The 27,692-nt window shown below is 41.2% G+C and overlaps 1 protein-coding gene across 2 annotated transcripts in view; it reads left to right on the top strand.

Moving 5' to 3' along the window:
• Positions 1-951: 951 nt before the first annotated feature.
• The window catches only part of ASCC3 (activating signal cointegrator 1 complex subunit 3), a 203,584-nt gene continuing 176,843 nt past the window's right edge, over positions 952-27,692 (top strand). The window contains exons 1-7 of one of the 2 annotated variants that reach the window (XM_035109325.2): positions 952-1,085; positions 5,754-5,902; positions 8,097-8,247; positions 11,340-11,923; positions 20,574-20,694; positions 21,756-21,963; positions 24,041-24,182. In XM_035109325.2, coding sequence (XP_034965216.2) covers positions 5,813-5,902; positions 8,097-8,247; positions 11,340-11,923; positions 20,574-20,694; positions 21,756-21,963; positions 24,041-24,182 — 1,296 coding nt within the window. In that variant the 5' untranslated portion in view covers positions 952-1,085; positions 5,754-5,812. Of the gene's footprint in view, positions 1,086-1,175; positions 3,399-5,753; positions 5,903-8,096; positions 8,248-11,339; positions 11,924-20,573; positions 20,695-21,755; positions 21,964-24,040; positions 24,183-27,692 lie in introns of those variants that run through there. The other variant, XM_035109326.2, reaches the window with a different exon arrangement.

Below are 27,692 nucleotides of genomic sequence, written 5' to 3'. Positions count from 1 at the left end.
GAGTCAGACTTTTTTACAGTCAACACAATGTCATTAGCATCAAAACGGCAGCCCGTATCCCTGCCTCCCCCTATTTAATCTGTATTTAAAGTTTTTTGGTGCTTAAAAAAACCCAAAAAAACTCATTCCCAATGACTCGTTTGCAATAAGGTGCCTTATACCAGTCAAACCATTCACTGTTCCGTTTAGCTCAGCATTGTCTGTACTGACCGGCAGCATCTTTCCGGAGTTTCAGACCCAAGACATTCCCAACCCTAAAAAGGTAAAGGGACCCCTGACCATTAGGTCCAGTTGTGGATGACTCTGGGGTTGCGGCGCTCATCTCGCGTTATTGGTCGAGGCAGCAGGTGTACAGCTTCCAGGTCATGTGGCCAGCATGACTAAGCTGCTTCTGGCGAACCAGAGCAGCGCACGGAAACGCCATTTACCTTCCCGGCAGAGCGGTACCTATTTATCTACTTGCACTTTGCCGTGCTTTCGAACTGCTAGGTTGGCAGATTCCCAACCCTACTATAATAATTAATAATAATTTATTATTTTTCCCCGCCCACCCGGAGATGCCAGAAATTGAACCTGGTGTCTCCTGAACGCAGAAGATGTGGCCGGCAACTGGGAAGCAGCCGGCTGTCGCTGTTCGGCCACAGTTCTGAATTTCGCTTGTTCCCTATATACTGTATAGGCAGCTGCCACTATTATCCCGCAAGCAGAGGCGGCGTCAGAAGCAACCAGGATTGCACCGCCCCTCTTCCTGCCGGCAACAGATTTGGTCTTCGGTTCTGGGGCGCATCAGGAAACGAAAGAGAAAGTCGGATTCTCCGAGGGCGGTTTGTGCACGTCGAAGTGTTGAGGATAAGGGGGCGGAGCCTTCCATAACGAGGGGACGTTCATTGGCTGACGCCTCGGCCGAAGCGCCGCGCCGCCGTCACCGCGCTTTCCGAACGCGGCGTCCCTCGGCTCAGCCGGCGAAACCGGCGGAAGGGGAGGAACGCGGCTGCGCGAGGAGAGGAACCCGGAAGCGGCTCGGTCGAAATAGTAAGCGTCGGCCCTCCATGGGAGAGAAGCGGCGTGGCAGCAAAGCGAAGAAGGTAAGCCGGGCAGCCGCCGCCGGACGGAACCGCTTCCCGGCTGGGGGCTGAGCAGGAGGCGCCCTCCGTGCGAGGGAGAGAGAAAGACTCAGCCCTGCTGAGCCCAGGCGCCCCTGACACCCCCAGTGCAGGGTTTCCCGCCGGGATAGAAGCCAGGCAGCGAAAGTCTGCGGCCCGTCCCTCGCTTCTAGTGGCTTCCTTCCCTTCTTGTAGCCACGGGATTCAGTGGCCCACGCTCCCGAGGAAGAGGACGGGGATCGCAGCCTTTCATAGCCCAACCCTGCGTGCCCGTTTGCTCGTGTGCGACTTTGGTCTAGTGACACTTGGGTGTGAGGGTTGCCTCTCGGTCCCGGTCGTGTTTATTATTGCAGGCAAGACTCCCTGTTCTCTCTGGTCCTGTTCGTGGCCGTTTGAGAGTAAAGTCCATTGGGTAACGGGGCAGATCAACAAGTAAGCAAGGGATCGCTTTTGTCACCGCTGAGGGGGGTAAGCGACTGACTGGCATTGCAAGTTAAAGGAAAACTGAGCCTGGTGTCTCTTAAATCGGGCTGCCTGCGAGAGGCCCTGGGTTCCTACTTGCGGATAGGTGGATATTTGGAAAAAGACGTCATGACTTGCTACTTTACCCCATCTCCATTCAGCTCCCATTGACTAAGTCAAAGTAGATGGCCTTGAGCCAATTAATGCATTTTAATAGTACTGCCCCTACCATAGGTGCTATACAGTATTAGGTTCTAATCTACTGCATCTCCAAGCAGTTTTTCCCCACCCCACTGATTTTGGCAGTGGTTGTAAAAGAAAAAAGTAGATACAGCACACCAGTCAGCAGAGAGCTCAACATCACTTCCTCCCTGTGCACCACATCAGTTATTTGATAAGTGGAGAAATAGTCCCTTTCCACACAAATTGCTGCTTGTCAGTTAGTTCATCCACATGGATCAGCTGAGAAGGTGGGGAATTGGTTTTGTATCCTTGTGTGTGTAGAGGTGTGCAAGAGTTTGGGTGTCCACTTCCACTTTTGACCACACCCACTGCTGACATGCAGCCCCAGAGTGAATGTGGCCCTCAGGCCAATGAAGGCTGGTTACCTTTGGTATATTTGTTACTCAGGCTACGTAAAGCGTGTGCTCAATACTCCTGATTATATAATCTGGGGAGGCTCAGAGGTACAGTAGTGGCAGAACACACACTTTACATGCCCCATGGCATTTCTAGTTAAATGGATCGGGCAAAGATCTTTACCAGAGACACTGGCAAGAACCTCCCAGTTTGAGTAGACGACACTGGGTTAGTTGTAAAAAAGTAACCTGGTATAAGGCAGCTGCCTATATTAAGAATATGTAAGGTGCTGTGGTCTAAACCACTGAATCTAGGGCTTGCTGATCAGAAGGTTGGCGGTTCAAATCCCTGTGGTGGGGTGAGCTTCCGTTGTTCGGTCCCAGCTCCTGCCCACCTAGCAATTCGAAAGCACGTCAAAGTGCAAGTAGATAAATAGTTACCGCTCCAGCGGGAAGGTACACGGTGTCTCCGTGTGTTGCTCTGGTTCGCCAAAAGCGGCTTAGTCATGCTGGCCACATGACCCAAAAGCTGTCTGTGGACAAACGCCGGCTCCCTCGGCCTATAAAGCGAGATGAGTGCGCAACCCCAGAGATGAGAGTCGTCCACGACTGGACCTAACGGTCAGGGGCCCCTTTCCCTGTTAAAGCTCGTATTATACCTATTTGCTTTTTAATTGTAGTCTTTTCTGATAAGCTGGTCACACTCGCTGCAGAATCTTGCATTTTAATGTATATTTTACATTTTGAGTAAACTGCTGTATACAAATTATGTTAAATAGGAATAAAATAAATAGTCTTTTGGTTCCATTGTTTATAGTAAGATGAAAACAATGCAGACATAGTGGGTGAAAGATTACAAATAAGTAGCTTTTGAGCGTTTTGCAGACATGAGTGTTATTTTGGAAGAGAAGCCATTATAAATATTAGTAAAAAAGGTATGTGCTGCTTTAATCTTTTGATTTGTTGTTGAAGTTGTTTTGGTTTCCAGCTTATTCTACCATAAATAGAGACTCAAATGGTTGTGTAATGAAGTTCCATTAAATTTTTCTGAGGATAGGAAAAGCATTCTCTCCATACTTGACACCTAAAGTAAAGCAAGTGGTACTTCTGTTTCCATCCAGAGAGCTTTTGGACCAAATAAGACTTGACAAATGAAGGTGGAACAAAAGGACTTGATAACAGCATCATGTTCACATGTAATCCATCTAACTAAAATCTGTTCTGTGTAAGTTTTGCAAAGGCTGGAAAAATCTTAGTAAGTAGTCCCCAAAATGGAAAATTAATTGTTGGTGTTAAGAAAGTGCTCTTCTGCAGGAGCATTAAAAGTCTCTTGACTATAAGTGAGTGATCCAGTACTGTATGATCCAAGGGCATAAGAAAGTATGAGAAAAGCTCTTCAGTTAGCAGAGTAGCTAAAAGAGTTTTATGTTCTCTATGGCTTTGAAAATTGCAATGACAAGAGAGAATGACATGCCCAGGAGAGAGGAGACAGGAACCTGGGAACTTCTTGGTGACTGGCTTTAGGTATGTGTATGTAGGTTGCTGCTACCACCAATACTTTTATTCCTATTCAAGAGCACAGCTATTTGGTTTGCTTTGGAGGTGAAGCAGGGCTTGTTCCCTATTCACTTGGCTTACGGAAGTCTTGCTTGAAGAATTTAAGCCTTTTCAATTTGCCAGGTGCTGAAGTCTTCCAGTTGCTTGATAGTTTCAACAATTTATTTTAAGGAAAAGATATTGATGTGGATCTTCAGTTTTCTCCTGGTGGTTGGAGTATCCCTTGAGTAGAGTTTTGTTCATGGGAGGCTTCCACTGGTGGAAGGGCAATAAGAGGTGACTTTCCTTGCTCCTATATAGCCCTTTGTGGCACCACATCTCTTCTGAGTTAATGGAGTCCTGTAAGCATTTATGCATACAAAATCAGCATGTCTTAAATCATTGACATTTCCTTTCCATGATTGACCTGGTGAAGATGTAATGTTGGCTTCGTGTATTTTACAAATTCAGAGCCAGCCTTCGAAACACATACTTAACTCTGTTCTTCCATCTGGTGCAAATCCCTATCCCCTCATTAGCCATAATTATGGTTCAGTATTACATCTGCCCCAAAGCTGACTATGATACCACTCAAACAAGTTGCACTGGGCAATGAAACATATTTTCAATCCCTGGTTAAGGAACAACCTGGTTAGTGTTAACCATGATTTGTACAGGTGAAACTGTAAACCTGAATCATGTTTAATGCTGAATATGGTTGGAGAGAAATGAGAAATTTGCCTACTCAGTGGATGTATGCTTTATCTGTTAATTAGTGAAAACGAATTTATCATTTTATAATAAGTTTATAATGCTCCTTGTGTTATATTATTTCATCAAATAATTTAAAGTAATTTCTTTTTGCTAAAGTTCTTGCCTGCTGGTTTAAGACGAAGTACAATCCTATGCACAGAATCATAGAATTGCAGAGTTGTAAGGGATTCCAAAGATCATCTAGTCCAGCCCCCTGCAGTGCACCCATGGCAGATGGAAATCCAACCTCTGCTTGAAAACCTCCAAGGGAAGGGAGTCCCATCACCCTCCAAGGGAGTCTATCCCACTGTTTCAAAGCTCTTATTGTCAGAAAGTTCTTCCTGATGTTTAGTTGGAATCTCCTTTCTTGTAACTTGAAGCCATTGGTCTGGGTTCTACCCTTTGGAGCAGGAGAAAACAAGCTTGCACCATCTTTCGTGTAACAGCCCTTTAGATATTTGAAGATGGCTATCATATCTCAGTCTCCTCTTTTCCAGGCCAAACATATCCACTTCCCTCAGCCGCTCCTTATAAGGCTCAGTTTCCAGACCCTTTATCATCTTGGCTGCCCTCCTTTGCACACAGTTTAGCTTGTCAACATCCTTCTTAAATTGTGGTACCCAGAACTGGACATAGTGCTCCAGGTATGGTCTGACCAAGGCAAAATAGAGCAGCACTGTAGTATTATTTCCCTTGATCAGGACAATGTAGATGCAGCCTAGAAGCTGTTGGTGCAGCCTAGAAGCTTGTCGTCTATCTACTAAGACCCCTAAATCCTTTTCACATGAGATTCATGTGACATTACTTCTTTTGAGAAACGTATGCTGGGTTGTAATAATCACAGCATGCTTTCCTAAGTGCTCACAGACCGACTGTTTAATTATGTGCTCTAGGACCTTTCCTGCTATCAATGTCAAGTTGACTGGTTGGTGACCTGGGTTTCTCCCCCCCCCCCTTTGAAGATAACTTTTGGATAGCTCAGTTGGTTAGAGCATGGTGCTGATAATGCCAAGGTCACAGGTTCAGTCCCTGTATGGGATAGCTGCATGTTTCTGTATTGTAGAGGTTTAGACTAAATGATCCCCAGGGTACCTTCCAACTCTATGATTCTATGATTGTACGGTTCTAAGATGGGGACAACATTTGCCCGTCTACAGTCTGTAAGGATCTCTCCTGTTCTTCAAGAATTTTCATAGGTTATAGACAGAGGCTCTGAGTGTACATCCATTTGTTTGCATAAAATAGTTTATTTACTTAAACTGAGAAGTTCCCAAAGCACTGGCAAAACTTAACTGTGTTTTTGATGTTGTTTTTTTTGGAGGTTTACCTGTTGGAGATGAATTTAATGTCTCATCATATGGATCACTGAATGGGTAATAAATGGCCCTTCCTCGCCTAACAGGAGCCCTGCGCTCCTTTTCAAATGTCACTAAACAAGATGATTACAGTGAAGAATCTGCTGACTTAACGGTAAATTATTTGTTCAAAACTTAAATATTGAGAATTATTTTGATGTTTTTAGTTGCTTATTATATTCAGTCATTTTGTCAACAGCTTTGCCTCAGATTATGTACTTTATGTATTTCTTTTTTGCAAACATTAATCTTTTTTTAAAGCTCACACAGGAGAGGATGGAGCTCTGAAGGGATGCAGTAGTGCCATAAATTTTGTAACTTCGAAAAGTCATTTTAATGTCACACAGTTGGATGTGCGTGCAATATTTTCCTACAGTTTTCCATTGCTAGCATCTGCGGACATGCCAGAGTGTGACGTTCTATGGGTTAGTTCTGACCTTCAGTCTGTCACTGGCCAACCAGTAATCTGTAGAGGAGGCAAGTGTAATGTCTAGTTCCTAGGCCAAATTAGGCAGACCACGGGGGATGCCATGAGATCTGAGGTCTTACCAGGTTCATGAGTGGAGTGGCAGGCTGAAACAGATAAAACTTTCTAGAAAACCCACATCACTGGGTATATACACGAGAAAATAATCCGACTGTATTTGCCTTTTGCTTTGTTTTTAATGGGCTATGGTGACTGAGCTGCTGATCTCTCTAGAAAGTGAAAAGCTAAAACTTTTAACCAATAGCAGACACTCCTGAAACAAAAGGCGAAATAGCACAAATAGTCGTTGCCAGCCAATGGCATCTTCTGTTCAAAGTAAATTGAAAAGAAACAAATTGGCATCTTGCAATTTGATACTGATATGCCATCTAGGCCTACGCGTACACCTACCCAAGCACTTCAGAGCTTATTCTGATTTCCGTCATGTCGCTATAAGCCCAGAGTAACTCCTCTAATCTTACCTCTATTCCATTCTTTCATCACTATAACTAGAGCATCAATTTGGCCCTCTCTTTTCATGTCATTTGAAATTGTGTAAGTGCACTACTAAATGAACCATTAAAAGAGAATCCATTCACTGAAACAAGCATCAGCAACAACTAATATAGCATAAATTTAAGGAACATACTGTACAGCACTTTAATGCATTTTTTCTTAAATAATCTTCTGATGGCTCTCAAAGAGGAGTTGGAATACTAGCTCTATTTAATAATAATCTGTGCAGTTTTTTTAGGTGCCTGTTTTTTTATGGCAATAGCAGCCGCCGCCCCCCTAAACTGCATGAGAATGGAACGAATCTCAAAAAGGGACTGTGATTGGCTGCTGAAATGAAGGGTGGTATCAGTGATGGGGAAGGAGAATTGTTTACATTCTCCAGTGGGGTCCTTTTGAAAAAGGGGGGAAATGGTATAGGATGGATCAGTCAGTTGTATTTCATATTTTCCCAAATCAGAGAGGAGTTTGGGGAAAGAGGAAGATTGTGCAGGGAAAAAATAGGGAGAAGTCAAATTTTAGATAGAAGATGTTTCATGAATCCCATTGTCACTCATTAGAGATAGATTTGCATGGTTTATAAGCCATGATTTAGTTAATCGTTAGCTAAAGTTGATTTTCCAAACTTGGCCCCTCAGCTTAACTATGGTTTATAAACAACAGTTATAACTATACTCGTTAACCATAATTTATAATTCTATAATCCTTGGATAAAATTAGCCCATCACTTAGCAATATGCCTGAACATAGGCCTACTTCTTAACTATGGTTGGAACCCAAATTTATAGAGCCATGAGTGAAGAATGGTTCAGAATTAAAGCTACTCTCAAAGCTCATCTCTTACTAGTGCTTTAAACCAGTGATGGCCAAACTTGGCCCTCCAGCTGTTTGGGGACTACAGTTCCCATCATCCCTGACCACTGGTCCTGTTAGCTAGGGGTGATGGGAGTTGTAGTCCCAAAACAGCTGGAAGGCCAAGTTTGGCCACCACTGCTTTAAACTTTGCCCGGCAACAGCTGCTCTTCTTGCCGCCCCCCCTTTCCCCAGTCAAGTTTAAAGGAGTGGCTAAAGCGTGGTGAATGCTTTAGACAATGTGAGAACAATGTGAGATTCAAGCATGCAATTTTATCACTAGATTTTTAGGTGTTGTCTTAAAACTAATCATTTTTAACACATGAATAATGTGCTAGCATTTGGAACTTTCAGCTCTAATAAGCAATAGGTAGGTAGCGTTTGGAAGTATTTGAAAACATTCCTTTTCTTACCATATAGAATACCTTTGTTCCAAAAACCCTGAACCTTTCTGACTACTTGTGTTCTATATCTTCAGAATAAAAGAACCAAATTGCAAGAAGAGCAACTGAAGTCTGGTCTTACCTGGAAGAAAATAGTTAGCTTTGTTGATGAAAATTCAGCCAAGGAAAACAAACAATCCATACTTGAAGATTTAAAGACAATACTACAAGCTTCCAAACAAATAGGTAAGTGGTAATTTAGAAGTGGGATAGTATTTGTAGATGACTGAGCCACACTGTAGTCTAGTCTTGCAGAACAAAAAGCTGCAACATTTAAAAGGCTTCTAATCATTTGCAAGCCTGTGATTGCTACAAATAATTACTTATTTGTAGAATATTTATGGTATGATGAAATTAGGCTAGCTTTGCAGATGAGTCCACAAAAGTTATCTTATTATCCTTGCATTTTAAAAACCACCTTTTTGGGGGAGGGGGGAATCTCTGAAACTTTGGAGTGAACAGCTTTAAAAAACTCAGTTCTGGGATTACAGTTTTAATACCCCAAATATCTCCCCTCTTCGGTGTAATACCAGATAGGTACATTTAGAAAAGCCACAGGCACTTACCATGCTGCATATAATCGTTGCTGTTTTCCCTTTTTCAGACTAACTGAACAAAGGCACAAGGCACACAACCTCCCCCCACCCCCCTACCCCGGCCACATCATAATTGCTACACCTAACAGTACCGGCCATGGCACATCCATTATATCCTCTTTCCTTTCTTTCTGCTCCTAATGCAAGAGATGTTTACTGGCAGAATTCGCCCCAATAGTATGTGATATAATATTTGATCTTCAAGTATTAATGAAGTGCCTTATTTTCCCCACTAATGCCTTTAATGTAAGCAATCTTGCATAGTCTTCAAAATCGTTGCAAAGCAATTTGATAGTGAGACACCAACCAGCATCCCCCAGCTGCTTCTGTAAATGCACAAAGCTTTCTTTCCACCCACCTCCCGGCCAGAAAGAACACTCTGTTCCTACTGTCTGTAGGACCACAGGGCTGAGGAGAAGCATACTGGGCTGGGACTAAGGTTTGCAAGGTTGTGTGGCTCTTGCCTGTGTGTTGTGCACTCACATTATTATAATCTCAACTAAAAAAGTTTGAGAATAACTTGATCAAAAAGTGGGATATGAATCTTCTAAATAAATACATGTAGGCTTCATTTTAGCACTCTGCATGTGGGAAAGGAAAGGTAAATTGAAGGCCACACTCTGAGCATGGGCCATCTACTCTTAGCTTACAGGGTCCTGATTGTGTACCAGAAAGATACCAATGGAGGGGCTGAGTGCTGAGGATTTGAAGTGTTGAAGTGATCATACTGAATGGTGTGGTGTTTTTTTTTAAAAGAGTTTGGCATTATTATTATTATTATTATCATTATATTATTATTATTTTAAAATTTATATACCATCCTTCATCTGAAGGCAGATGAAGGCATCTTAAGGCAGCTCACAAGATAAAAAAAAAGAATAAAAGCACAACATAAATAGTTAAAACAAAAATGAAACAATATTCCCCCCTCCCATGCCTACTGACTTCCTGACAACTTCCTGTGTTTGATGAAAAGGATCATAAGTAAAAATTGATTGTTGTTGTTTTAACCTATCAATGTGAATTTGCATCGGTTTTAGCTGTAGAAGAACATATTTCTATATAAAATAGAACATATTTTACATGTTCTACATATTTCTATATAAAATAAAAAAATTCCTTCAGTAGCACCTTAAAGACCAACTAAGTTTATATTTTGGTATGAGCTTTCGTGTGCATGCACACTAGAAGTGTGCATGCACACGAAAGCTCATACCAAAATATAAACTTAGTTGGTCTTTAAGGTGCTACTGAAGGAATTTTTTTATTTTGCTTCGACTCAGACCAACACGGCTACCTACCTGTAACTAAATATTTCTATATAGAAATGTTAAATGTATAACTTCAGACTTGTATAGCTTATAATACCTGTCCAGTAGAACATCTTAACATTAATTCAGATCATTGATGCATGGGGTGTCCTTGATGCACTACTTTCAGTCTCATAAAATAAAGCTGGTACAAAGAATGTCAAAAGGATGAAAATGGATTTATTATTTGAAGTTTGTGAGCAAATGTTGAGACTGTGCTGAAAAATCGTCGCGGCTCCCATTCATTGCCATTTCAGCAAAGCGGACTGCATATCTTGTCTGCTGAAGTACAGGTTTGGGGTGGTGGGGTTGAGAGGATATCCTGGGAATTGCATATCTCACTTAGGTCAAGGCTCTGCTGTTTCTGGCCATGTGCAACTCCCTGTAGATGTTGCCCTGTAGATGTTGCAGGACTACAGCTCCCATCATTCCTGGCTAATGGCCGTGCTACCTGATGCTGAGGGGAAATGGTGTCAAGCAACATCTGTAGAGCTTCTCATTCCCCCATCTCCTCTTTAAGTTATTGAAGCACATTGGCATTATATTTGCAAATTGGGGGTTGTTGGGTGCTGAGAAAGGTGGCAGATTCTGGTCTGGGGCTGAAAATCAGCTACAACCAGGCAAGGAGGAGGATGGGTGAAAACTGAAGTTACTACCCCAAACCCTTAGCATAGGAAAGAGAAGTCATTGTCATTAACTGAAAGGATAATAATAATAATAATAATAATAATAATAATAATAATAATTTATTATTTATACCCCGCCCATCTGGCCGGGATGGGAGGTAAGTGATCAAACTCATGAGTTTAGTGTCTAAATTGCATTTTGGTATTCTAGCTTAAAGGTGGAGCTCATCCTTGCCTATATCCTAAGGAAAAAACACAGAAATTCACCTGCAGCAGCATCTCTGAGACATTTAGAAAAGCATCAGTAGGAGGCATGATGCCGTTCTTATGTAAAGTGCTACCTACATGTGATAATCCTAGCACATTAGGGAGATGGCTAGCCTAGCCTTCTTGCACTGTTCTAGTTTATTACATGCAAGAAGCTTTAAATGAGGGCAGCATTACAAAACTATGTCCCTTCTCCACCTAACCACCCCACCCATCTCAAACCTTCACATACATGCATACTGGCAGCTTACTAGCTCTGCATAAAGTTTACCTGTAGATTGGATCTAATGGAATCTCATTATTTTTCAAATTCCTAGGACTTCAGTTCTTCAAAAGAGTTTTATTCTTCAGTTTATATTCTTGCTTTGTGCCACTTACCTGGTTGTCACAAAAATCATTCAAATATGGTGGTTGTATAAGGTAGCTGGTTTAAACTGTAGGTGTTTATAATCTTTTCTGGGTTTCTTTTCTGTGAACAGTGGGATCTGAGAATGGTCAGGAAGCCATTGAAAGTGGTGCTGTTTTCCTTTTTAAAACATTTCACACAAAGGAATGTGTTGGTCATGAGGAAACAAAAGCCATCAAACAGATGTTTGGGCCCTTTCCCTCATCCTCTGCGACGGAAGCCCACGAAGCCACCTATCGGATTGCTTCCCATTTCACAGAAGATCAGCTAGCTGGCCTTCTGCAGATGACAGAAGACAAAAACGATGACAGGAAATTGTGTTTTGGTAAAAACATCGCGTTTTCCTTTGACATGTATGATTTGGATCACTTTGAAGAACTGCCAGTAAACGGTGAAATTGATGAACAGAAAGGTATTAGCTTGGATTTTAATAAATTTCTAAATAACCATTTGGAACGTTTCCCAAATGGCTATGATGAAAGCTCTGGCATGAAGTCATCGGACAAAGTGGATGATTCTTTTCTGTGGTGTGAGGTTGGAAAGTACCTGAGTGAATCACTAAAAGAAACCCCTGGAGTCCCAACAACAGAGGATCTTTGCTGCACTTTGTATGAGATGCTAGCTTCGCATAAAAGTGGTGATGAGCTTCAGAATGAGGTACAGTATGCATCATGTTTTCAGTATTGCCTTAAGTATCAATGGCTTGGAACAGAGCGTGCTTAAGTAGAGCCCACTTGTGCTACCACTGCATCTGTTCTTCCCATCCTCATAAGCCTGGCCTGATGCTCAGGAAATCCTTGGGAATGGCCTGAGGTGGGAGAGTCAGAGAAAACAATATGGAAACAGCTTGCTGCTTCTTGAAGCCACTCCTTTGTAAAGTAGCCTGAGAATAATCCCGGGGCTAATTTTCTGCTGGCTTCTTGTGAAGTGGTAGTACTTCAGCTTCTTGCAATAGTTGTAATGGGGAAATATATGAAACAGGTTTGCTGTGTTTTGAGAAAAAATGCATTTCAAACTGATACCTAGAGACTGGGTTTTATGTGCTGTTTCCCTTTTGATTCTTTTGTAAAGGACAGGATGCCTCATGAGAGATAGTAGGGAAATAGATATCAGAAAAGCCTACTGGATCAGGCTAGTGACCCGTTTCATCAAGCCCCCTGTTCTCACAGTGGCTAACCAGATGCCTATGGGAAGCTCACAAGCAAGACTTGAGTGCAAACCCTCCTGTGGTTTCCAGGAAGCCTACTGCCTCCAACAATGGAAGCAAAGCATAGTAACTGTGGGAAGTAGTCATTGGTAGCCTTGTGCTGCATAAATTCAACTAATTTTCTTTTAAAGCCACCCAATTGGTGGCCACCACTGATTCCCGTGAGAGCAAGTTCCACTTCCAGCTTCATTGGATGGCCGCAAGTTCTAGAGAGAGAAGAAGGTTTCTCTGTCCACTTTCTGCATGTTGTGCATTATTTTATACATTTCTGTCATGTTGCCTCTTACTCACCTTTTCTGTAAACTAAAAAGTCCCAAATGCTGCAGCCTTTCCACACAGGGGGTTTGCTCCGTCCCATTGATCATTTCAGCTGCCCTTTTCTGAACCTTTCCCAGCTCTGCAATACCCTTTCGGATCAGAACTGTACACAGTATTCCAACTGCAGTCGCGCCACAGTTGCGTAGGCATTATGATATTGGCAGTTGCTTTCCTAATGGTCCTTAGCATGGAATTTGCCTTTTACACAGCTACAGTGCATTGGGTTGCCATCTTCAGTGAGCTATCCACTATGACCCCAAGGTCTTGTTGCTTGTCAGTGACTTCCAGTTCAAACCCCAAAGCATGTAGGTGACTCCCTTGTCATTTAAGGGTCCAAACCACCTCTCTAGAGTCTAGAGGAGGCTTCCTCAAACTCGGCCCTCCAGATGTTTTGAGACTACAATCAATGGGAGTTGTAGGCCAAAAACATCTGGAGGGCCGAGGTTGAGGAAGCCTGGTCTAGACAATCTCCTGCTACTAATGTATTTAATTGCTTTGTTTTGTCAGTGGTCTTTATGTTTTTAGCAGTGTGCCGCCTGATTTCAAATGCACCTTCCTAAACCCTCTAGGACCTTGAGGATCACATGGTTTGGGGATGTGTAGTTTGAATTGGAGTCTCCCACCATTCTGTTACTTCCTTTCATTGAATTGGTTCATTTCGAAGTTGTTACAGGCATGTTACCATAGCTCCCTCTGCTGGAACTCATTAACATGCTGGTAAAAGAATTCCATTCAAAAATAAAAAGGTCTTTCAAATCTTTATTTCCTTCCGTATCTGCTCTTGGTACCAGACTACCTGTAATAGGCATGTTGCTTGTAGTGTTGGCCTGCGAGGGTGTGTTTGTGTTCCAAACTTAAGTCACAGAGATTGCTGCAATGTGTCTCAGAGCACTTATGGCAGGGTGAGGAGCTTAAAAACCCTTTCCACTGTGTTTTTCTCCAATCGCTGAAAATCACCCCAATGTTCCCCCCCTTCCCCTCTGCTCCTGTTGATTTTTGTTAAATCAGGTTACAGAATAACTAACTACATTGTGTGGGGGTGTTTTCAAAGTCCCCAGGGAAAGATTACATATCATTTGGTGCTGCATGTAACTTGGCCCTTGCTTTTTCCTTGTGTAGCTTTTCAAAAGTGAAGGGGCTCTTATCATCTTTTCTGTTCATTCTTAATGGCTCCCATCTTATTTGCTGCTGCTGCAAGATGCATTATAACTCCTACAGCAGGCTAGCTAATGTGGTACCTCCAGATTTTATTGGAGAATAAATCCATCATCCCTAACCGTTAGCCATGCTAGCTGGGACTGATTAGAGTTGGAACGCAGCCACATCTGGAGGGCACCATGTTGGCTATCTCTGCTCTACAGTGTGACTGGCCTCTTGTGAATGCTTCACTAGTTACCCATTCTTGACAGTATTAAGCACAAACAGCTTTTAAGCCCTTTCTTGGCTTTTGCTATCTTTCCTGTTGTGTTGATACCCAGTAGAGTTTCCAAGTGCTTGCTTACTTTGAGTAGCTGAAAACACCTTCATATTTTGCCCTTGTGCTGGGAGACAGCATGCTGCCAGAACTTCCCTTACTGTGATGGCATCCATACATAAGCTGAGGTTGTCTCTTTCACTGTTGAATGTTGTATAATTGTTTCCTCTCAATTTAATTTCTGTATCCTGCTGTTTCTACAACGTTTGTTTTGTTTGCCAAGTTGAGCTTACAAATACTATAAACAGAAAACATCCTTGTTTTGTATCTGTACATTGCCTAGGACAATGGAACTTTGCCTTGTACCACCACAGTAAATATAGTATAATATATATAGTATAAACAATAAACGAAACAGGCTTCTGTCCTGCCCAAAATTGAGTACAGTATACTCATTTTCCACTGAAATTATTGAGCTATAAGAGTGTTAGTTTTATTTATTTATTTATTTATTTAGCTTTATATATCTGGCATATTTGGGGTCACATGCTCTTTTAGTATCCCAGAATCTCATTTGTTATTGAAATTAACCATAGAAATTGCACCTTCAGCTAACAAGAACTGTATATAAACATGGCAAACTTTATAAGATTTTGGTACCTAGCCCTTTTCGTAAAATTGTATATGTTGGGTTATATCTGGCTAACTCAGAAATAGGCATGCTGAAATCAGTGGACAAGTTAAGTTTGTTTGTTTTAGTGGGTCTATGCAGAGCATGATTTAGTTCAAATTGAATTTTGAATAAATGCACAATTAATTGTTACTGTTTTGAATATTATTGTGTTATTATATTTCTTGGTGGGTCATGCAAACTGCTAATTTGAGTAATGCTTTTTACTGAGGAGGGTAAAGAGCGCTGGGGATGAGTTTATGGGGCTCATTGGGCAGTGTCCCCCCAAAAAATTGGGAACTAGTGCTCCAACTGCTTTGGTTCAATGTAACTAATGTCCACTTTAAAAATAGTGGGCTATATCTACATGTGATTTCTCCGTTTTTGTTTGTATTGGTGCCTCTCTTAATAGTTTCAGGTATTATTATTATTATTATTATTATTATTATTATTATTTTCTTGGGAGTGTTTGAGCTGCTTTGTGGTTCTTTGACATTTTAAGCTTAAAAGTGTGTTTCACAGGCACAAATGAGATCTATAGGCTATTTTGTATATTCAGCACTAAAGGGAAGAAATTGAATTATTTTAAGTTTCCTTGCCTTGTTGCAATACATTACTCTGTTTTTCACATAAACTGAAGAACCAGAACATCTTCATGGATAAATATCTTCCGAATTACTTCCTAAATAGTGCACTGATTTTACTGCAGATAGATTTATTTGTTGGGGTGGGACTTTTTGGGAATAGGGGAAGAATGTTAATTCAAGAAGTGCTGCTGACAATTGGATATAGTGTGTTGGTGTAGAGCAGGCATCCCCAAACTTTGGCCTTCCAGATGTTTTGGACTACAATTCCCATCTTCCCCGACCACTGGTCCTGTTAGCTAGGGATCATGGGAGTTGTAGGTGAAAACATCTGGAGGGCCACAGTTTGGGGATGCCTGGTGTAGAGTATCCCATTGCTGTTTACAAGAACTCTGTTAGGTCACTTTCTTTATTTTCCTGTTGCAGATGGGAGGAATCGTGGCCCATTGAATAGATGTGATAAGAAGATTCTTAAGAGATTCATGCTTAATAAAGATTCATGCTTTATTGGGGGTATTCTCTACTAATCTCATTAAGTTGATGAGTTCTTAATTGGAACTGTGGTTTGGATCGAGAACACGTTAGTCATGCTTCGTCATGACTCACTTACTTTGCAGCCAACTCAATCTGTTTCAAGAGTTTTAAATGCTTTTGTTTTCTTTTTTTCTGTTCTTTCATCACACCATCAAGGATAGGGAAGATTGAAAACTCAAATACAGATTCACGGCAGTGATATTTACATAATGTGGTGTTTTTTTAAAGAAAAACACAGGGCAAAATCATCATAGTAATTTATAGTCCTGTTACTGGTAGCTGGAGTATTGGGCTTCTGGTACCCTGTCTTTTGATTTCATAGGGTACGTTTTCATTGTCTTAAGAAAGCTTACCCTATGAAACTCAGTACAATAATGCTATTGAGGACATTCTCAGTAAGTAAAAATAGCTAAATAGTCAGGCCACTGTACAGTAAAGATGGGGTGCTAATGAATGCCTAGGAATAGACAGAAATACATTGTGTACTCAGTGTGTGTTTTACTGCATAGCTACAAGGAGATCATGCCCATCAGTAGGATCTAGTGTGGTTATGGCAGTGTTTGTTGCCAGTTGGCTAATTTAGGTGGAGAATGATGGAGCTATTTCCAAATGTTTTGGACTACAATTGCCATTTGCTGATACCGGTAGTAGTCCAGAACACCTTGAGGCCACCAGGTTGGGCAAGGCTGAGCTAGACTTTCTATCGGGAAGTTTGGGTATTGATAGATTCTCCATATTACATACCTTTCTTTTGAGCCTAATTGGGCTAAGTTCAAGACATAACAGCCCAATGGGCATTTAACGATGTCTGCTTGCCTTTTCATTTCAGGAAGAGATCACACATTTTAGTTTGATTAACCATGAGAGCTAGCAGGCAAGGCCAGGAAGAAATGTAGGTTAGAGTCTGTTGCCGGGGGCGGGTTCATAAAGAGCACAGAGAGATTGGCAAAACTCAGAAGGAGTTTCAATGCTCCATGGCTGTTTTTTACTTTAATCTACTTTTAATCTGCTTTATAATTTACATTTAGCATTCTAAGCTTCTAGAATTGGGTTTAATGTAGATCAACATTATCAAGTAAAGAAATGTATGCTGGTAGGAATGTGTCATTTATTTACAATTCATAGAACACATATTGTTTTAGTACATGCCTATGTATAGGTTTTTTTCTAATATCAGGAAAATGTTTGAAAATCTAGCATGCGCTGTTGTTTATAACAGTGGGGAAATTGGGTTTTAATTGTCCCAAAGCAGATGCTTCCAAATCTTACTCTGCAGCCCACCTCTGCTCCCTGCTGGCAAGCTGCTCTCCAATAGGATCCAAAGCTTAGTTTCTAGATATTAGCTGGTGCCCTTTCTCTCCCTCTAGATGAATCAACATGCAATGTTCCCAAATGCCTTCCAGCTGCTGCCTTTCTTCCTAGTTGAAACGGAACCAAAGGTTTACTTGGAGCATTTTTATCGCAGCTGCTTTTTGTCCTACCATGAGCAAAGCTTCTGATCCACTATATAATCAATTGGTTTCTTCTGAAATGGTGGTAGTGGCGTTTATAACAAAACTGACACTAAAATTAGGGTCTTGAAAACTGACAATTTTTTTGCAAAAATAAGTAGAAGATTTTTTAAAGTTGATTACCTATATATGTAAGTCCCCAACAGTTAATATTAATAGCGAAACTGAGTTTTGTTTTGTTTTTATGGAGGAAAAAGTACCTATTAATAATCTGTGCAATGAAGGCTGTGTTTGGTTTTATCCATTTTACCTCAGTTTTGGTGCACATGCTCTGTTGAACTGGAGTGTTTTGATATCAGTAATGACATAGTTCAACATAATCGCAATCTTTCACAGAGCTACTCTTGACTGCAGTTTCATTGTTGACTTGTGATGGACCAAAAAGAAGTAGAGCTTTCCCCCTCAGACTTGAAGTGTCTCCTTTTGGTATTTTCATTCATGTGTTGAAGACACGTGGGAGATCTAATGGGGGTGGTCAGTTTTGCACAGTGTCACAAGTACAGCTATGGTATGTTATATCTGCTGGCAAGGTTGACAGGGGTCCAAACATCTCATATGTCTAAGGAGCATGTGATCATCTTGCAGTTCAAACAACCTTACACAAACAGGTTGGAAATGACAGCGTAGGATGCGGACATGTGTCATGTAATCTAAAGCTTCTAGTAGGACATACCTTTTACAGTTGCTATGCTTACAGGTTCAGTCGTTCATAGAAATCTTTTGGCACATATGACTGGGTCTGGACATGCACCACTTACTCTGGACCCTTTTTGTGTTATCTTCCTCATGTAGCATTCCACCACACCTGCCCATCTCACAAGGGGCCATATAGACCTATATCAACTGGCAGATCTCCACAAGTTACTTAGTAGCAAATGGGGTTGGGAATTTCAGTTTTTTAGTGGTTTGCTAGAACTGATGAAAATGGATGCAAATACAGTGGCTGAGATCCAAAGATCTGCTTTAGGTACACTTTTTCTTGCCTTTTTTTCCCCAGCAGACTTTCCTGCCATATGATGAGAAGCTGCTTTTTAAAGCCCCCAGCGTCTCAAAAGTGGCTTGCCAGCATGGTGTGCTAGTTGCTGTTTGAAAAATAAAAGCTCAAAAGATTTTTTGAGCATGCTGTGCTTTGGATCCTGATATATTTTCTTATATCAAATACAATTGCTCTAGACGAGGGATAGCCAATGTAGCACCCTCCAGATGTTACATTTGGCACTTGGTCACACTGGCTAGGGCAGATGGAAGTTGGAAGTCTAAATAGCATATGGTGGCTGCTGAATTGGCTGTTCCTGATCTAGACATCTGCCTATGGCCAGGAAGGTGATTTTCATATGCCATGGAAGGAATAATATCCAATGGTGTTCAGTATAAAGGCAATGCACTATAAAGGCAATAATTTCTCTTGTTTCTGAAAAGGATTCTACCTATGTCACTTCATTCTAAACTTATCAAAATAGTGTCATGGTACTATTAATAATTACAGCTTTACTGGGAGGGTTGCTTCATTTTGAAATGCGTAGTTCACGAGATTACTGTGATTCATTGGCGTTTTGATAGTGGAGTATCGCAGCTTAACAATCTTAATTAATGTTAATCATACATTTTCTGACATGTTGCACAAAGGATTTCCATGCCTCTGTTTGTGTGAAAGGAGGGAAGGCTGTGGCAACTTTGCAGTATTGAAACAATCACTTCATTTGTGAAAGTCTGATCCATATGTGTCCTTTTATGTATGAAAAGGCAGTGTCAGTAATGAAAAAGGTAAAGGAAACTTTTATGTTTCCTTTTTTAGGTGTAAATTTAACATATTAAGTATGAATGTGCAAAATATATATGTTTGGCAACCCTCAGCTTATAAGTAAAATCTATAAGTAGAATCATAAAATTGTAGAGTTGGAAAAGACCGCGAGGATAATGTAGTCCAAATCACTGCCGTGTAGAAATATTTTCCCCAATGTTGGGTTCAAACCCACAACCCTGGGATAGAGTCTCGTGCTCTACTGACTGAACTTTCCCTCAGATCAGTCGACTAGTTAACAGGGATCTATTACCACTATGTACTTCCATATGAATAGCCTGATTTAACTGAGAGGGGTTGTTGGCTGACCCTATGGGACATGTGCATGGTGGGGGTGGGGCATTTCCTACTAGTCTCCAGGCATTTTGTAATTTTTATGTGGAAGCTGATGTGTTATATCCGGACATCACAATCGCCCTCTGCAAAGGTCTGCTTCCATTTGCCAGTGAAATTTCCATTCTACAAAGACTCCTGCTCTGCTTGTTGAGTGCTCCTGTGGTCAGAAAAGGGAGGTGATTTTCACTGGTTCCCTCCCTACCTTCCCCCTGTTCCACCTTCTACAGCTTTCTGGTGGTTTTGTCAATCCTCTGCAGAACATTTGTGGCGGTGGGTTGGCGGGATTGGTGAAAAATTCCCCACTCTTTACCTGCAGGAATGTGTAGTAAATGGAGTGCAACTCTGAATCTGGCCTTATGCTTTTATCTGTACTGAAAAGAAGTGTGTGTGTGTGTTTGTGTGTGTCGTCCTCATTAAGTCTGGATTGCCATTTATACATTACAGATCAACTGTTCTGCCAACAGAACTGATATTTTGAAAAGAAAGTCTTTTTTTTTAATGCCTTGATTGATCTGGACTCATCTCCCAGCACTAATCAGAAACCTAGTGTGAACTTGGGCTGCCATGTGTGAATCATCTTTTGGATTGGATTCTGCATAATATCCCTCGTAAGCAGTCAGTTTTGTCAGTGCTGAGAGCAGCCGCCATCTGCATGCTTGCTGCTTGATAGCGTGTTGAAACTGTGTAAACAGACAGAAACTTTCACTCCTGAAAACCAGCTCTTGGGGGGCATCCTTCAATGCAGCCGTGGAAGTATCCTCCACACATAGCAGCAGCATATGTGATAATGGGTCGTGGGAGCTCCACTTGTTCATAGCATTCTTGATCACAGCTTAGTGCCTGGAAGTTGTGAACAAGTACAATTCTGTAAAGCATATTTCATCCAATAATTGATAATACTAAAGCAATGGCTTTTCCTTCAATTTCTTTAGTTGTTTGAGCTGCTAGGACCTGAGGGATTTGAACTCATAGAGAAACTCCTCCAGAACAGATCACCAATTGTGGAGAGATCTTTCTCGGGACCAAATGACTATAAACTGCAATCTCTGCAAGGTAAAGTAATAGCACACAGGGTGTTATTAGTTGCATGGCTTAATTCTTAGTTAAACACTTAACAACACCACTCACACAGGGGAAAGAGGTGGTCATGGGTATGGATGGCAGACATCCAAAAATAACTTATCTTAGTGTATTTTTTTTTTAAATTATTAGTGGGATTATTAACTCCACAGTTAAGGGTATATAGTTTCATTGTGAGGGAGAGTACACACAATCGCATCTCAGCTTAATGGGTTGAAACATGATGAAGCCTCTTCTCCCCTTGCATGAGCCTGAAAACTAGAAAGTCTTCCTGTAACTATAGTTTTAATAGTTTGAAAGAAATAGAGAAACTATCATTGGCAAGTTTTGGAATGGGCTACTGGGAACTGACTGCTTTTAATGAAAAGGGTGGTGCCATGCTGGTTTTTTTTTTTAATTATCAGTATGTTTTTAATAAAGATATTTTAAATTTATTAATGTTTAATTCTTATCTAATAATTGCTTTTTCTGATTTTTTTGCTGCTTTAAGTCACTTTGAAGGGAAAAGGTGGGGTATAAATCAATATATAGTAACAACAACAACAACAACAAACCAAGATATTAAACCATAATTGTATTAATTTCCTAGTTTATTCTGAAGCTACTAATCATAGTTTCCTAGTTTTGATTAAACTAGGAATGGGAAACCTTCCTGATTAGTTTGATGACTCCGTAAATGAAGGAGTGAAGGGGCTGTGTGTGCAGCCAAAAGGCTTGTTCTTATCTCAGTTTATTAAGCTAAGATTCAGTCATTCAAATGAGGTTGAATGTGTTGTGGAAGACAAGCTGGTTATACTGTATCCACCTCCTTTCTTACCCCAATGCTAATTATTTCCCAGTATGTGAGGTGAACTGAATGTTTCAGAATGTGTCAAGTAACCTAACAATATTTTGGAAATCTCAAAAGAAAGCTCCCCCCCCCCAACTTTAAAAAATAATGTTCCAGGCTACTTATAAATTTAATAACTTTGCTAAGAATTCACATTGCAGACAGCATGATGCTACAAATAGCTGTACCCTTTTCCATGTTGCAGAACAGTGCAGGAAGCTTGCTGGAGAAAACACTAAGCCCAACTATGGCTGTCAAGTAACAATTCAGTCTGAACAAGAGAAGCAGTTAATGAAACTATATCGTCGTGAAGAAAAGCGGAATGCCCGGCGAGAAAAACGAACTGGGGAGGATGGAGACGTTTTTGTCGATGGAGGAATGTGCTTTGATCCCAAAGAGCTCCGCAGTCAAAGGTAATAAATGCCATCGGTGGAAAAACGCTGTTCTTGTTAACTTTTAATGTACAGTAAGCATTTGTTCTCTCTTAGTGCACCTTCAGGGATTAGATAGACCTGACCTTCAGGGCATGTTTTATTACAACTACAGATTATTTTTGGTATGAAACAAAAGAGCAGTGATCTGCCTAATTATATTCTCCACAGTCTAACCCACACAGGTTAGAGGTAAAGATGCAAAAGGCACCCTATCATTCTTGGGCACTGTGCATTTAGTTTAAAACATATAAGGTCTATATTCATTGTATTAAAACCAGCTGTCTCGTCATTAGATTGGTCCTTTTTCACATTGCCGTTGTATTATGGATGGGGAGTGGGGCGTACAGAAAGCTTGATAACAATATTTATTTCTAAAATAGGATGTATTTAGGCAGATACCTTAGCGGAAGCAGAGTGGTAAGAAAGAATGGATAGTAGAGACCTTGCATCAGTGCAGAAGGGAGTGGGAGATGGAATGACCCTTACTTTGCCCCTATATTTGTTGGAACCAGCCCATTAGGGCTAGCACCACTATGCTGCTGGGGGATATCTCTGGTGGCAGAGGACTGTCCTTGGCCACAAACTCTTGCTTGCTGGGGAGAGACGCTAGCTGGCTGTCAGAACAGAGCTGCACTCTCTTCCTTGTTTAATCTAGGCCTGCCTCTTGGCTTGAAAATCACCTCAGCTTCCCTCCAGTCCACAGTTACCCTTGCCGGCTCCTTTTTCTTTGTTGAAGGAAGAACCTCCTCCCCTCTTTAAAAGATGTTGCCTGGCAGAAAGCAAGTGGGGCATGTCCTTTAATGGGCAGGCTATGTCCTTTACTCTGTACAAGTGAAGAATATAAAGTGTACAAGAAAGATGAGGTAGTGAGAGAAGATGAGGAAATACAGTGGAGGAAGTGAGGGAATGATGGTTGGGCTACAATTAGAGACTTGTCAGGGAACAGTAAGGTGTGTAATAATAAAGCCAAAAGCTTTTTCTTCTTTCCATTGTTTTTTCTACTTCCCTTGCCCCTTCAACCTTTTTTCCAACACTGTATGTACCCGTCCAGTGAAAATTTCTGGGCTATTCACCCTTTGGTCACCACCTTAATTAAGACGAGCACCATTCATTATTTACAGTACTTCCTGAAGAGAGAGTGCTCCTGGTTTGACCAGCATTTTACAATCTTTTTTTCCACCCAACTCCTCTCCTTGCACAGTGTTGGGTTTAGCATATTACATTTTGCTTACTTTTTACTTATCAGTATTTTGGTGCAAGTAATAGTACTACAAATTTTAGCTTGGCTGCTACATGAGTGATAGGACTCCATCTTTCTCCACTGTAAAGTTTTATTGTCAATCTTCTTCCCCATCTATAAAAGCTGCTCAGTGCATGAATTGGCCCAAGCTTCTTGCAGTCTCCCCGACTTCTTTTTTTGTGATTTGTGAGGGCCAACATTCAAAAAAATGCTATTGGGAACTATTGTGCCTTCGTCTGGTATACCAGGAGTGAATTACCAATCAGCATGGAATGCTGGCTGATGTGGGAGGGACAAAAAACCAGCGGGGAAATGGAATGGTGTATCCTGCAGAAGGGCATGAATGGATGCTAGTCCTACATACTGTAACATTTTGTTTCAGGTCACATTTGTTCTCTTTTGAATATTTATTTTGAAGCTGAATTTGCATGGTGGGAGGAAGGTTCCATGTGAATTCGCCTAAGCAGTCAGATTTGGGTGTTAGTCTCCTTTGTAGAAAGCCAAATTTAATTGAAACTTCAGGCTTTATACCTACTTAAAAAGAAAAAGAAAAGATGGAAAACAAGTAGATAATTAAAAAAGCAACTCCCAAACAGGCTGTGAAAAGTTATTCTATATTGATAGGTTTACTGAATTAAAAAGCAACTGAGAGAAATTTCTTAGTTCCTGTGTATTTCAATAGGAGGTTCATTCATTTTATAATACAGGTTTGCTCAAGTAAAAGGTGTTTCTAACAACTGTGATACACGTAAATGTTTTGCTGAGTTTGCATAATATAACCTTTTGATTATAATGTGGTTTATTTTGTGATTACAGAGAACAAGCGCTTTTGAATGCCCGCACAGTGCCAGTGCTAGGCAGACAGCGAGACACAGAATTTGAAAAAATTCATTACCCTCACGTTTACGACTCTCAAGCTGAAGCTAGGAGAACCTCAGCATTTATTGGAGGATCGAAGGTATGCTTTTGGTGTTTGTTTCTAAATTCTGCATTTGAAGGAGTGCAAAACTTGTTTGAAACCATTTGTATATTAAAAAGAAACACATTTTCTGCTCAAAGGAGGCAATAATTTGTCTTCACGTTGATTTAATAATATTTCCCCCTACTCAATGAGCACTTGCATGTTTGGTAATCTTGGTGACAGCCAGAAGTCACTTATTCCAGAGAGATCCTGCTGAATTCATTGCCATTAGTTCCACTAAAGTGGTTTTGAGGTCTTGGCAGCCTCTGCCATACTCAACTGTTTTTCTTCGAATATTGAAAGTGTAACAATCTTTTTAAGGACTATTGGTGGGATTATATATATAATGGACCACCCAGCAGTTAAAGACATTGCTACAAGCTGTCACATTATGGTTGTGAATTAAAGTTGTTCCTGAGTGGAGCTGGTTTTGTTTTTTGTTTTAATATATTTTTATTGAGGTTTTTTAACAGGCACAAAAATCCAAAAAGAAAAAAGAAAAGAAAAAAGATATATATAAAAAAAAACAAGCACAAAAAAAGAGAAAGAAAAAAGGCTTCCCCGTCCCTCCCTACCCGGGTCCATTTCATATCTTATCTTTACAGCTTTCATATTATACAAAATAATATATTTCTCACAATATCTTATTTTTTAACTATTTCTTTAAATTTCCCTTAGCCTCTAGTTTCCCCCTAAAAAGAAATACCCCTTCCTACTTTCGAATTCTAATATACCCCTTCTCTTATTTATCTCACTTCCCACCCCCTCCCCTCCCCTGGTAGCAGTTTCCCTTATTCCCCGACCAGCATCCTTATACTATCCAAATTCAAACCTTTTATCCATCCATTTAATCTATTTATGCACCTTTCTTACCCCACACCCTCTCTTAACCATTCCAGACCACCCTGATCTTCCTTCCTCCCATTCTGTTGTTTTAACATTTCATCCAGTCTCTCACTCTTGTCCTCATTTTCACTGTCCCCTATAGTTTCCAGTCTCTCTTCTGGCTTGCACCCCCTCTCTCTCACTGGGGGGGTACAAACCAAAATTTTCCCTCCTACGACATTTTGGCTGTCCTTTTCTGGGGTCTGGTCCCCCTCTCTCACAGAGCGGACCAAGTCCTCAGGTCTCTCTTGAGCATATTCTTCTGATGTCAGGTGGTTATTCAACGTTTCCTCTCTCACAGGTTGCGTTGATTTCTCAGTCTGTTGCTCCTTATTCTCAATCTGTTGTGTTGATTTTCTTTCTTCTTCCAATTCCAGAACTTCCGTAGGAGGTAACTGTTGTTGGTCTTCCTCTGGGGACTGGAAAATTCTTTTGCCATAACGTATTTCTTCTGACATTTCTCGAATAAAATCCAGAATGTCCTGTAGACAAACTTCCTCTATTTGCGTCATGGTTATTTTGGCTGGCTGCCTTCTTTGTCGTCTCGTATTACCGTGGGAAATGTCTCTCAATCCACCAGAGGTGGTGCTGTATTACATAGGCTAATTTCTTTGTTTAATCCAAAATTATTCAAAAATCATCTTCTTTCCAAATCAATTTCGATGTGGTATCTTAAATTCAACAATTAACAGTACTTTCTCTTTATAAGTCCTTATATTTACCGGCTGGTCGTGATTTCAGGCTCCTGCCCCTGGGTTTCAGAGGGGGCTTATTATTTCAATTATAAATTTTGCAGATTGTCCAAAATAATACTTTTCCCTCCCCCTTGGTTCTGCCACCTAAGGGGGGGATTGCAAGTTCAATTTTTTAGAAGGATCCACACCTCTTCGCTTTTAGCGGCTGCGGGGGTGTTCGCTGTAGCATAGCCTTCCCGGTGTGGGGGGGGAACGACCTCCGTTTCTTTTAGATTCCCCTCCCAGGTCCGAATTCTTTTTCCAATCAATAAATTTCTTACTTACAGTCCAGATCTAGTTTTTGGAGGTATCTGTCGCTCCTCCGTCTCCAGCTCGGAGCTTCTCACCGCCGAGGTAGCAAAGGACCCAAGGCTCCGCCATACGCAACCGGCTCTCGGGGCTCTAAAAAAAGAGCTTTCCGGACCGTGCATCAGGCTGTTTGGAGCACCGCTGGGTTTCCCATGGCCCCAGAACGCACAATCTGGGGGTTCTCCGGGGGGGCGCGGCGCCCACGCAACCCCCCCCTCCTCGGTGGCGATGGGTGCCTCGGGAACCGAAGCAAACCCCGCTGGCGGCAAATGGCGGCAGACCGGAAGTCCGAGTGGAGCTGGTTTTGGTGACTTGTCAGGTTACAGCATTTCAAGTCTTCCCAGCTGAAACAGAGCAGAATGCATTCGTCCTCCAAATCCAGCCTTTGGATTTAGAGCTCCATGTTAATTAGAAATCGAAACAAGTGCTGTTCTCTACCTCCTAGCCATGGGTAAGAGATCGGGCAAGTGTCCCATGCCCACACTTTCTCTCCTTTGATCTCGTATGTGATTTCATGCCATACCATCAATACAGGTGTGAATGGCTTTTAGGTAGAGTTCGAAAACACATCTGCAAACCTTGCTTAAAAGGTTGGTAGAGAAAATTGGTTGGCCATAAAATTACAATGGGGAGCAGGGGGAAAGCTGTGGGGGAGGAGAGAGAAGGATATGAGGGAGTGTGAAACCTACAGCATGCCTCCAAATGTGGTTTGAAAGAGAGAGGGAGAGAGAGAACACAAAACAGTTCAAGAGCAGCCCAGCTGGATCAGATCAGTGGCCCATGTAGCCCAGCATCCTGTTATCACAGTGGCAAACCAGATGCCTCTGGGAAGCCCGTAAGCAGGATCTGAGCACAACAGTTCAGCCCAGTGGTGATAGAACAAAGCCATCATGGTTAGTAATCAGTGGTGGCCTTTTCCTTCCTGAATTCCTCTTTCAGCACCATCTAAGAGAAGATACTATGAAATAGGACATGCAGGTGATCTAGCACTTTGTGCTTTGAAATAGACTTTTCTGTAAATAAATAAGCTCGTGGCAATATATTTAAAGTAGTGGTCAGTTTAATGAAATATGGTTACTGATCCTGTACCTTTGACTTTGTGGCACAGAACATGTCCACCAGTAGCTTGAATTAAGTAGTATGAAATTTTTGTAGTTCAAGCTCTTTTCCTAACAGAATTAATAAATCTGGTTAACTTAACTGGTCACTACCACCCAAAATGCAAGTGTTTAAAACACGTATTGCAACCGCTTTGATTTTTTTTTTTTTACAATCAAGAGGTTTATACATTTCATGAAATAAACAGCAAGAAACAAAATACCTTGCGGATGCACATTTTTGTGATCATCAGTATGACTTTCTCCAAACCACTTACTCAATTTCTGGTCTGCTTACACATTTTTACCACTTGGAAATTTGAAATAATCAAGATAAAATCAAATCACAAGCAGAAGGCTTTCTCTAGAGTTAATATAATTGAAGCAATGAAATAAATAACTGCATACAGATTCAATTTTACCTTGATTTCCAGAAAGATTTAATTGATGTTCTATATAGATTTTTGATCTCTCTCTTTCCT

This window comes from Zootoca vivipara, chromosome 3, assembly GCF_963506605.1.
Source record: "Zootoca vivipara chromosome 3, rZooViv1.1, whole genome shotgun sequence".
Lineage (NCBI taxonomy): Eukaryota > Metazoa > Chordata > Lepidosauria > Squamata > Lacertidae > Zootoca > Zootoca vivipara.
Note: the sequence above shows the minus strand (reverse complement) of the source record. Positions and strands in the feature narration are given on the sequence as shown.